This window comes from Neodiprion pinetum, chromosome 5, assembly GCF_021155775.2.
Source record: "Neodiprion pinetum isolate iyNeoPine1 chromosome 5, iyNeoPine1.2, whole genome shotgun sequence".
NCBI classification, from domain to species: Eukaryota; Metazoa; Arthropoda; class Insecta; order Hymenoptera; family Diprionidae; genus Neodiprion; species Neodiprion pinetum.
Genome location: NC_060236.1, coordinates 9,882,447 through 9,895,802, shown reverse-complemented (window position 1 = coordinate 9,895,802; position 13,356 = coordinate 9,882,447). Strand labels below are relative to the sequence as shown.

The window sequence follows — 13,356 nt, the reverse complement described above, 5'->3', positions numbered from 1 at the left end:
CAGTTACGTCCCTTTCGACGACTTGTACTGGCATCGTGCTCGCGCTAGAAAAAATAAATGACATATCAACCATTGCAGAGAATGAAAATCGCTCGAATTCAAGCTCGATTTAATTTCGATTCATGGGTAAAAGGGCAGCCGATGAACGTTCGAAGCGCGAAATTTGACGAATACAAAGCAATATGAATATTAGTAAAATTTTAAAAGAGAAAAAGAAAACTCGAACTTTTCAACTTGGACAATAAAGTTAATATCAAACGCTGCACGGGCAGATTTCTGAACTTCTCGTGACACCGGAATCGCTTTTAGGGTAGAAACGAAATGGAGACCGAGGCATACTCTGCGACGTAAAAGTATTCACCTTTTCGATATGAAGATCGTTTGTTAAATTTTGTTCACGAAACAGGAGCCGCAAAAGGGAGGAGCGATATCGAGTTGATAGGGCCTCAAAAAGCCCCCGGGGATTGCCTCGAAACCACATCAAAGTTGCCGAGGAGCAATGGATTCGATATAATTCACAATTGCGAGTCAAGGCTTGTTTGTTACGCGTATCGAAATATGTCAAACTCGAGTTCGCGGGCGCTTTGATTGTTTCGTTCCGGGAGTCGTTCGGTACGTGACAGCGACAATCCGAACTCCAAATTAGACGTCGAAGCTTCTCAATTTCCGTTCTTTTTACGAGCTTCCTTTACCCGCGGGGATACAGGAGATGAGGGGAATATTTTTTACGAAGATTGATGCTGGTACTCTTCGGTACGCGCCATCTTGTCACGCATCGATAATACATTTTTATTCATCAATAAAACCGATGTATGTACTCTGCGTGAAAGCTTCGGAAACCGTGCTGCTACCAACTTCAATTCCGAACGCTATTCTGCATTTTTACCAGTGAAATAGAGAACGGAAGAGGAACCAAGGAGGATATTATGACTTACATCACGCTGTTTACACGTTCCACGGTATGTACTATAAATTGGTACCTCACGGATGATTCGGTTTGATTTTCAGTGGATGCAAGCTTGAGATAATAAAAAACAAGAGGGAATTAAGAAATTGGGTTTATTCAGTGCGTGCAGCAAAAGGAAGCAGGGAAAAATAATGAAACGCCGGTGACGCCTTCCATGGTAAACAATTTGCTAGGCACACAGTATCAAGGATATTAGACCAAATGTCAACATGATTACAGCGTGATTGCACATCGAACCGGAAATACTTCTTCGTGGAAGTAACCGGTTATGAGATGACGACGAAGTTAGCAACGTTACTGCAACGATGCGCGTTGAGGAAAGATCGTTACTTCGCACGATAAATAAAATATACTCATGTTTGGCAAAACGAAATCGTCGAAAGTCGTTCTAAAATTGTGCAACAATGGTTTTTCCCTGATGGGATGAGAAAAATTTTCCATGCCAGGATGTCATGCTCACTTTTCTTTACAACGCAACGGTGAAGAACGATAAATATTTCAAGCGTTCGTAACGTCTGTCGCAAAATTGTATTGCACTTGAAGAATGATGTTCGACAAAAATTTAAAGACCGTAACATCCGGAGCGGCTAACCTCGAGTTATCGGAATGTTCCGAAAATATAGAAATATGAAAAATTTATCCGTGTTATTGAGGTCAGCGCAATGTGAGACGCGGAGTTTATGACGGAGGGAAAAAGTGAGGGTGAGGCAAAATTACTATTCACCCCATCGCCCGTCAATATACTGCAGGAATATGCTAAGTCGAGTCACGAGAAGATATTTTGCCGAGAAATTAAAACGGAAAACGATGAGCCTTCATTTTCGGCACTACTGGGTTCTGACGACACGGCGAATCCAGGAGAAGTAAGCGTTCCGTAAACAATTCAATCCAGGAGTCATTTCACCTCCAAGAGATAGCTTTTAATTTCGCCACCCGAACAAAAAAAAAAATACTGCGAAATCTGCCATGTATTTATTATAACCGTACCTGTATCACTCTCGACAGAAGAGGCGCGTTTCAATTTTAAACTAACGTAAATCCCTATCGATCATATGACTGGACGTCATATTTCTATTAAACATACACACCCACGGTATTCGCACCGGTCCAGCAATTCCTCGATGTCACGTTGATGGAGTAGATCGGTAATAAGGAGCGGACAAACATTTTATCAAAAAATTTTATATTATAATAGACAAATATATTGCCGCCTGCACGCTTCGCCCCTGTTACGTTGAAGAATTCAAGGGTATTGCATGTCAATCGTAGGAAGAACCCAAGTTGAACTCTCACCAACATCCTCCATAGAAAATTCGTTCAATCCGCGAAGATCTCTAACACGAATAGAAATTCCTGAAATCCCGTAACAGTTGCAAACCGTTTTATTTAATTTCAATAAAGATCCTGCGCAAAACTTTTCTACAAAAACTAGTAAACCCCATGAAATCCCCATAAAAATTCCCAAAACCCCATGAAATCCCCATAAAAATTCTCGAAACCCCATAAAAATTCCCAAAACCCCATAGAAATTTCCAAAGCCCTATATAACTCGCACAGGAATACTCCATAAAAATTCGCAAAATCTTGCGACCATATTGAAACTCCCACGAGTTTTTTTGATCCAAATAAAAAAAATAACGATAGTAACGTGACATAGGGGGAACTTTGTCTCAATTTCCAAAAAACCCCATATGACATAACTGATTCGGAGATATGCGCATAGAACTCGTCCGGTATTCAAACGTACATATATTTATTCAGAAGATGAACCCCTGTGAACTTTGAAGACTGCAGGTCGTTTTCAGAGACGAGATCTCTCTTGTAATCCGCGCTGCCTCTGATATTTTACCTAGAGGAATTTCACCATTCATGGAATGCGGATATGAATTCCTCCGAGGAAAATAAAGCCCTTAAAGTTTGCTGGAGTTTGGTAGAGTTTTCTCTCCCGGTAGGCAGAAACAAAGAACTCAACATCTTGTTTCCAGTGCGCCAATCTTTATGCTTATAAAAGATTGTATCAGGTATACCCTTTACACCGCTGGCAGAAGATACGAGCATCCATGAAGTGTCTCTCTAACAATCCTTTGACGGTACATTTTCTCCGTCGACCTCGACATCGTCTTTCATATTCCATACCTTTGACTGGATAATGTAGGTGAAACACGCGCATAAAAATATATGCATACAGGCGTATTACATTGCAAAAGCGCAAAGTGAATCTCGACAAGACTATTTCGAAAATAATAAAACCGTGGCCTGAATTTACAAGCTATCGTAAATAGAGTTACATTTACACCTATAAAGTGTACGCTTTTTGACGTGTAAGGGAAATCTTGTGTTTACTTCTTTAATAACCGCGAAATTCAAAGAAAAGAAACCTTTCAAACCTTGATATTTTTTGAGTAACTTGATTTTATCGAGATTTATTTCTATTGATTTCTACCTTATCATGTGATCAATCGTTGACCTCTAGGGTACCAAGTGATTTCCATTAATTTTCAATAATTTCCACGTGTGCTTAGCTTTTTTAAAAAATTTCCGAATTGGATAGAATCACAGGATGTCATAACAAATGACTAAAAATCACCTAGAACGGCGGAAAATCATTGAAAAACTATGGAGATCCCTTGGTAAATTGGAAATGAACAAAAGCGCATAATAAGATGAAAATCGATTCGATACGATTTCGGTTCAATTGGAATGCTAACCAATGATATGAGTAATTTCGCATCATTCTTCGTTATTTCAAAGAATATTCAAGTCATTCGGGTTCATTCAATTTAAAATTTGATTTCCAACTGTATAATTAACGACTTCCTAAAATGAAGGGCCACTCGGTTGAAACTGACGAACTATGTTTCGATATTCCGTCATGTTATTTGGCTGTAGTAACACGTAACGGCGATTATCACATTCGTCACAATCCTTCAGGAGCTTTTACTGGTGTCCATCATATCCTGAGGTGGTGGCCACAAATGCAGACTAGCGAAATTAGCAGCAATGAGAAACATGGGCCAGCCGGGTGTGGCTCTTGTTAGTCAGGTAATGTCCAGAGTTCCGAATACGGTCGTAGACTTGAGGAACGCCGAGCTTGGCAATGTCAGTCGTGAGAACTCGGGTCTTTTTAGTGTTATTTGGAAACCGGCCGGCAGGGCCGAGTCCGGTGTCTACAAAACGGGCATAATTTATATTACGAGGAGTACGGTTACGGTTATGGTGCCATGCCGTACTGTCCGCATCGTCCTTGCTAAACGAGGACAGGAGTAAGCAATTCAAACACTGGAGCAATCTCGGAGGAACAGAGTGCCAGTTGATTTTGCCAAGTGGGGTAAGCGCAAACAGTTAACCAAGGTGTGATTATTTTCTGGGCATCTTACTCGACTCTACAGTGGTAGTGGTATGCGTCGAGTATAAGTAAACTCGAGTCCATTTGAAAATTCCAAATTATTTCACCCGTATTTCACCCGAAAACCCGTGTTTGAATGAAAGGTGGTTAAAATGCAAGAATTCTTCTTTGTAGGGAATTGGACGCGCAATTCGTGCAAGGGTGTATAAAAATTTATCGTAATTGCATGAATATGTTTCTCTTAAATGTTCATTAATTATTATTTACCAAAGGAGCATATAATTTCCTATGCTAATTACCGTCACTCTCGATGGAAAAAGATTCGTCTTATTGTTTGTTGCTTGACTCACTTTTAAATTCATCTGAAAGGCCTTAGGAGATTGAGTTTTGATGTTAACTGTGAATGGTTGATATATTTTACAAACTATACTAGAAAAATTGTTTCGTGTCGTACGCTTACAACGTCCTTGTGCGACTGTGTGACATCTATCTTCTCTCATTTCCAGAACCCTAACGATGCACTCTGCTTTCTGCACTCACTCACGCTTCGTTCTGCTCATCCCAAGTCACTTCATCTTTACATCTCGACCTACGCACTACTCATCTACCTTCGAAACTGTCGTATCCACCTTTTAAAACCAATCAATGAATATCAAACTCATATTCTAATAATCCCACGCATTCATTCAACCAAACTACTTGACTTCCCGGTTGATGTTAAGCGCAAAAGCGAAGTTGAACCCAATCGCAGTCTATTGCTTACCGCTCAGAAGTGAACTACCCTCAAGTCGGTACAAGTCTTAATTAGATGTTTGTTATTCAGTTAAAATATAGCTTGAAGAGCTAAGATATTTTATATGACCTTAAGACTTTGAACGAGACTAGATTGTACTTGTTACCAGTTTAAAAATTTAAACGAGACTGATTTTCGATTCTGAGGTTTGCTAAAAACTAAAAAAGTAAAGTAAACCGAACAAACTGATTTTGCATTGCAATTACCAAAAAAGGATCGACGATAGTGCAAAATGGTTACGCGTACCTCGATTTTCGTAATTCCAACAATATTCATACAGTTTTTTTTAACGATACCTGTTTTACTGAATTTTTCTACTTACTATAAAAAATGAAATTTTTCTCAGCGTATATAATGTCCAGTCGGATGAAATCGAAACAATAGAGTGAGGGATTTGGCAGATAGAGAGAATTGTGAAAATATTGAAAATTTCGACTTTGTGGGTCCAGATTTGGTCACCAAATGTGTCCCGCAGCTCAGTGAGGTCAACAGGATGGCCTTCTTTACTGGCGACTGCAGGTCCTTTAGCAGATATGCGCTCAACTGCTTTTTTGCTCGTTTCTAACTTAACATGTATGACTTTAGAATATTGTCTCACATGAAAAAATTTAATTGAGATGGCTACATCGAGCGCGGCATGTCACGCAACAAAAATTGTAAGTATCACTCAAGGTGAGCCAAGCGAAGCATCTTGAAGGGTGATTTGTTGCGTGATGTTGTAAAGCGTGGTTAAAATGTATAGACTTATTCATAACTCACCACCCCATCGGAGGTAGCTTCCTCGAAGCCGCGAAATGCTGGGACAGCCGGAGGGGCGGTCCTCATGTCCAGAGGAAGCCAATCCCCACGGGAGGGTGAATCCCCATGAAGAGAAAGGTGACGTCCTCCCCTAGTCCCAAGACGTGGCCTGCCACGTCGCACTCTACGACCTGTCAAAGAGAAGGAGAAAAAAGATGAAATCACTTCTTCAACTCACCGTCGAACGGCACGAATCCGCAAATCTCCAATTCGGTTTCCTCGAGGAAAAACAAAACTTTTTCAACCCTGTCAATTTTCTATTCAGATTTTGCTCAGTCGCATCCATTCCACCGATTTTCTTTCGTTGAGCATTAAAATTAACGATCTTCTAGATCCACAACAATACTGAACAGTGAGCTGGTGTCGCTGACTGTCTTTATATAACGTGACAGGTAGCAAGGAGAAAAGTGTCTCCGAAGTGATAAAAATTGTATAGAGTCCCCTGACGCTGGAAAACCGATCAGGTTGCGAGCCAGAGTACGACAAATGCAAGCCCAAGAGACGGAACAGGTGTATCGCTTATCGAATATCGATCCATCTGCCAAACCGAGAAAGCAGGAAGGCTTTCCAGTTTTAGACATTGGAAATAGATATCAGACAATAGAAACGCCGCTGACAGTTACGTTTATCGGTAAGGATCTTGTCATGGAAAACAATAAAGTTGAAGTCGACAACGTTGTCTTGATGATGCATGTTTACGAAAAATGTTTATGCCGTAACTTTGTGATTGTCTGGAATTTCGTCAATTGTCACGAAGCAAAGTTTATTTATATTTTCAAAGTTGAACTACGTTAAGGTCATTTTAAAATTGTGTTAAAATTTTTATATCCAACAACGTTTTAACTTGGTAAATAACGTTACCAACTTCAGCCTCACGAAAAAAAAGATGTTGCTGAAGACACAACATCATTATTATAACATTTTTGCTGTAGAAATAAGTACAAGAACTCGTGCAGTTCCACTATCGGGATGTCGGTGATACTGATAGTACCTACCACGATTTTATATGACTACTAGCAACTCCAATTGTATGATTTACTCTAAAGTGGCTTGAAATCAGCAACAGTTTTTGTAATAACACTATTAAGTCAGCCTGTTGTCAAATTGCAACTGATAATGGAATGTTCTCAGTTCTACCTTTCAATTTACCCGGTACACCAACGATTGGTGTTACCACAACTTCTACGAGACACTTTGTAGTTTCCCTTAAAATATAGTACGAATCAGTCTAAACTATTTAGCCTTCTCACAAATGAAGTAGCCCAATGAATGGATGATGTCAGGTAAAAATCTCGATGCAGTGTAACACATGGGTAGCTACACGACACCAGAGGTGGAACACCGGCACAGTAAGGTTTCTGTCACCCTGATCCAAATGATTACCCATTTTTCTTTCTACGGTAATTCTCGTTTTGTAATTCTCATTGAGTCATGGTGCCGTAGTACGTTGCCTTACAGGATACAATATTGCTCGAAAATACTGGATTCCACCTAGATACGAGGCGATTATGATCTATAAGGAGCCAGATGTTGGGCGCATGTTTACAACGATTCCATCTACTCGCCGGGCCGTTTAGTCGATAATTTTACACCACCTAAACGCTTGAGGGGTAATCCTGGCGAATTAGAACCGACCTTCTGTACAACGAGGCAACGCAAAGGCAGACAACGTATTACGAGCCGATCCACCTAAGCTCCGCGACATGCGTGAAAGTGGGGAAAATTTATTCCCCGAAGTTCTGCCCAAGGATAACGAAGGTAGGCTCAGGTTTTCATTACACAGTCTCGTAGTTGGCAGCCCTGCTTGATGTACGTAGCTGCTCGCGACACGGTGAGGGTTGTTTTCCCCCAAGTCGCTTCGACGTTTCTTTGATCTCCGGGCTGATACTTCCAGACTGTTTCCATTAACAAGACCCACGGGCACGAGCGCTCTTCTTCCCTGACGAGAATCACCTACCGGATCTGACAATTAGAGCTACTTGCATGGTGTTGCATGAGGCTGGCAGAAATTGAGGAGACCTTCAAAGGTTCGCGGAGGCATCGACCGTTGAGAACCGCTGAATCTTAGTTATATAATATCTGGATTTAATTTGGGTCGCAATTAGGGTACCTACAGCTAATTGTAATCGAACTCGCTGAGGTTTGACGAGATTAGCGGGTTTTAATAAAGAGGCGACGCTGGAAAATTAATTTCTTTATATAGTTATCTCATTTTTTTCACCGCTTTTAGTATTGTAAGCGTTTGGCAGAGAAACGATGGAAATCAGTGAATAGAATTCGAAGGCAGTCCTTCTTGCATCAAAGAAAGCGGCATATTTTAATCCAAACTTCACCACATCAGGCTCAATAAGGTGCTTAGTGATATTGATTTTAGTTTTGTCGGTCATACTTTTCTTACGGTATTAATTTCTCTCATTTATTATTTTGCATATCCTTTCGTAATTTATCGAGTTTTCATATACCTTCTATTAGACTCTGTTCAATTATGACAACATTTTTTCTTTGTCGAAACAAAGTCTAAACATTAGTCCTTTGCGCATTGAAAATCTTCCCAAAGTATTGAATTGTTAGCTCAAATTTAAGAAGTCTCTTACATCACGTGATATTAAATGACAATAGTTTTAATATTGGAGTTACCAGAACCAAATATCAACAAAAACAGATTTTTTTAACTTTTGTGCAAAACGGTGGACTGAAGCCCGCATTCGAAGGTCTACGAAAATGAATATTTGTTATTATTTGTAGTAAAATGAAAACAGTTCAAATATGAAACTGTACCACGGGATTATTTTGGAAAGTACCGTTATCAAACCGGAAAGAGTATAATTTTGTACACGTTATTCAAGTAGGTAAGAGTCACGTAGAATGCGGTACTTCTTACACATGAGTTAAGAATCTAACACTTCGGAACGATGTTAATTTCGGCAAAAGCCAAGGATTGGACCTTGTGATATAAAAAAGGGAAAAAATCGCCCTAATCGGAAACTAAAAAATTGAAAATTTAATACCCATGCCGAGAAGAAAGACAAAAATAACGTGAAAAAAACTGCTGAAGCTTTTTACAAAAGCATCTCGCAGCAGTTCTTTGTGCAATTTCCCGATTATTTCAGTCGATTAGACGAAAAAAAGAAAAAGCATTTTCTAGCATTGAGAATTTGATTTCTCACGGTAATTGACGTGCAAGAGAATTGACAAATGGAGAACAGCTGCGAGTGATAGTAAATTGGATCGGAAAAACGAGGCGAGAAAAGCCAGCAATAGAAACCCGGCGAAAGAGGCTTACAATTAGGTGTACTCGCGTCAACGCTTTTCAAGCTCTCGAGCTTTTTACGTCGTATCGGGGTCAGTAAATCTCGGTAAAATTATCCTACAGGGCGTCTCTAATTGTAAGAAATATCGAGAAATAGTCTTAAAAGATACGGGTTATAATTTTGGGAAAATTTTTTAATTGAACAGAATAAGGCCAAGGTTATTTATTTTTATTTTTATTTTCTACGTGATCGAGAAAGTCTTTAATAATTGTCATAGCATTTTTCCTTTAATTGAAATCTTACCCGCTTTCGTTTCAACGGCCGTTACGTTTCTCGTTAAAGGCTGCAGTCACGTTGCGGAAGAGACAACCTTCGTTTTGGGGATCTGGGTTAATACGTTTTCTCGTTAAGACTTTTTAATTAAAAATAAACTACTCCGTCCATCAGCGTAGGGTTGATCATAGACGCTGACCGCCCTCGCGTCGGTAAACGTTAGTGCGGCAACGTGTGGGCAAACTTTTTCCAATCTAAACGAAAAAACGACCATGCACTGCAATGTCTATTTTTATGAAGAAAATCGAAGCGGAATTGGAGCGAGATGCTTTAATGATGAACAGGTTGGAGCGTCTGAATGAAAAGCTAAGAGAAGAGAAGAACGATATAGAAAAACCTCCGGAAGTGTTCTTTACACCAATGGTGAACAACATTTCTAATATGTGATAAAAATGAATCAGAAAAAGTTTGAGTAACAATGGAGAGGAAAAGTTTTATCGTAAGAATGATCAAAATTACTTAAACTCTGGTGTTTTGAACCGGTTCTAATGTTTTTTGGCTCATTTTGCTCACAGGCCTGGACACCAAAAATTGTTTGAAGAACATTCAACGCAAAAATGTAATCGTTGACGGTCGTCTGTTGTACTGTACTTGCGAAAATCTATTTTTATCTACTCTGTAGATAACTATTTGTAAAATTACTCTCGGGCCACATCTAAAGATCTCCATGGCGAATGAAACAAGCCTAAGACATCGGAATCTAATCAAATACACCAGAGTTCAATCATTCTCAACGGTCTCATTGATAAACCGTTCTCAAAGTGCTCAGATTCATTTTTATCGGATACTAGAGACGTTGTTTCATTCGTGTTTAGGAAGAGTAGCACGAACAACGCTACTAAAAATTTTTAATCAATTTATTCACTTTATCTAAAAAACGTTCGACTAGTTATTCCGAATCCGACAATATTCGGGCTTCTAACTCGCATCAGCAAACACCAGATGCAAACGGAGTCGACGAGAATTAATATGTTTGTGTTCGAGCGAGAAATTATACAACGAAAAACAGTAACGACTATGAAAATTACTCTACATGTTCGATACCGTGTAAAATTTGCATAGAGAATTACACAATAATCCCACCGCAGTGGTAAACAGATCCATCAAATAACCCCTTACAAATTAGGTTGGTACGTACATATACCCTTTCATAGTCATAATACTCGGTTACTTTAACACGAAAATACAAAAGTACGATATGCTAATTGTGAGTAATTTCCCGCGGTAGCCACCCTTGAGTGAATAAAATTACATTAAACAATCAATGAGCTGCTCAAGTCGACGTGGTATAATTTCAAAATCATATATCCACTCAGATTTTCCGCTTGTTCCATTCCTGATTCCATTCCCATAGGAATGAATTTGATATGTCAGATAACAAGTCGATGACGAATTAGAGAGAAGCATAAAATTTAATTGCAGATATTCCTCTGTGTGATGGAATTCGATTTCTAGACTATTACGGTCGATTGCACGGTTAACAAATCGTTATTTACCAATCACACGGAGTTAGCGTAGCTTGAACCGTGTACGCAAGTTATCACCCAATCTGCTACATATGAGGGATTCTCCGTCAACTCGGCCATTTTTTTTTCGACCATCTCAGAGCTGCCCCATAATTGGTTATATCAAAGTACTACTGAAAGGTACTCTATGTGAATTTTTTCAGATTTTTTAATTCATTATTTGAGAACTTGCAGTTTTTTTTTTCAAGTGAATATATCTCGGAAACTTGAAGTAACTGAAAAAAAAATTACTTTGCATAAAAGTTGTAGTTTTTTGTTAGCTTTCGAGAGGAATTATTGAAAAAATTTTTACGTTCCGGTAACGCTGATTTTTTACCAAAAAAGGAAGAAATAATTTTTTTTTATTCAAAAAGGATCCTTTTTTTTTTTTGCTGAAAAAATTACAGAGTCTTCCAATATGCGTGACAATATCGCCAACAAATCGCCAGAGTGGCACGGATCGAGGTTCTATGGTAAAAAAAATGAAGCCAAATTCAGTCGAGATTCCGGTATAAAAAGGTTAATTTGTGTGGCTTCATTTTTTTTACCCTAGAACCTCGATCCGTGCCACTCTGGCGATTTTTTGGCGATATTGTCACGCATATTGAAAGACTCTGTAATTTTTTCAGCAACAAAAAGGGTCCTTTTTGAATAAAAAAAATTATTTATTCCTTTTTTGGTAAAAAATCAGCGTTACCGGAACGTAAAACTTTTTTCAAAAATTCCTCTCGAAAGCTAACAAAAAATTACAACTTTTATGCAGAGTCATTTTTTTCAGTTACTTCAAGTTTCCGAGATATATTCATTCGAAAAAAAACGGCAATTTCTCAAATAATGAATTGAAAAATCTGAAAAAATTCACATGGAGTACCTTTCACTAGTACTTTGATATAACCAATTATGGGGCAGATCTGAGATGGTCGAAAAAAAAGTGGCCGAGTTGACGGAGAATCCCTCATATATGCACCCGTCGAAATTTAATTGCGCCAATATTGGTCACTGCGGTCTGCATTAAATAGATGTCGTGTTTCCGAGTACAAGTGTGTACAGGTGTATTCAACGAGACACAACTTCCGCATTAGAGAACGGGGGTATGTATAACAAAGTGTTTAATAGACGGAAACCGAAATGTAGAATTTAAAATAGGCGCCAATGTACTTCATGAATAATGAAATTTCACTGATTATGTATAAAACATGGCATCACCACAATCAAAATCAACCATTTATCGCTTCGGAAAGCTTAGTCTTTTTTCTCAATTTTAGTCTCTCACGAAGACCCGTCTTTAGTTTATTTGATAAATATTGTGAATTGATGAAACTCGTGCCAAAACCAAGCGAGTGATTTCAAGAAACGGAAAAAAATGACACCGGCTACTGTGGTTTGATCTACAATATCACCGTGTTCCGGGATTTTGAAGAAATCATAGGACACACAATCACACTTCCTAAATTTCAAACGTCATTTCCATCAGCCACATCATTTCAAACGTCATTTCAATCACATCTCGAGGAATATTATCACTTTATTAACGCACCGCCTATTTCATGTGTTCCAAGAAGACCAATTTCTACACAAAAGTTTAGCAAACATCACTAGAGTTATAACAACTGCAAGTTTAGTTTTAAGCAATCCAAGGCTGTTCACCTAACCTCGGACCACTTTTTGAACGCTTTACTTACTACAGTCAAAATTACGAGGTCTTCGAATGACGGGAGGATGAAAGTTACTCGAGTTGGCAATCGACTCGCGAGAACGTGAAAAGTGTCTTGATAGCTCGGACTGGATGCAGAAGATGATAAAAAATGTTCTCCTCATTTATATTCAATATCTCGTTTTTTTCATTCACTTTTTCAAATCATAGCCCGAGGGTTGTCAGAAAAAAAATATGAATATGAAATGGAAAACTGAACACATAGATATCGACTCCCATGCGGAGACTGGAAAGACTGTTTAACTAGATAATCCCCCTCTTCTTCTTCTTCTTGTTTTTCTTTTATTTTTTTTTTTTTTTTTCTTCGTCTTTTTCACCCTCTTCCCTCGGGAATATACCGTTGCGGTGTTGAGCTAGATTATACCGAGAGACATTACTTAGCTAGATAATAAAAACTGCCCCATATGGGGGTCTGGAAAAGAATATCACGTTATTATACGGTACGTCTATGTTCATAATTCTGAGGAAGAGTTTATTACGACAGACTAGCCTCGGTACTGCGTCGTGTGTCCGGTCATTGGCGGAAAACAATGAGCTTTCACCATTCTTCATTATATTCGTACCGGTAAAGCTTTTACGAATAGAAATTCTTATCCTGTGGTTACAATTTTGTTTTTCAGTACTTGCTTGAAGAGAAAGCCAAAAAACT

General features: G+C 38.8%; 1 protein-coding gene across 1 annotated transcript in view; it reads right to left on the bottom strand.

The window, feature by feature from the left end:
* LOC124220514 (protein bric-a-brac 2) overlaps positions 1 to 13,356 on the bottom strand; it is a 111,978-nt gene that overhangs the window by 52,922 nt on the left and 45,700 nt on the right. The window contains exon 6 of the mRNA XM_046629534.2: positions 5,866 to 6,035. Within this exon, the coding sequence (XP_046485490.2) occupies positions 5,866 to 6,035 (170 nt within the window). The remainder of the gene's footprint in view (positions 1 to 5,865; positions 6,036 to 13,356) is intronic.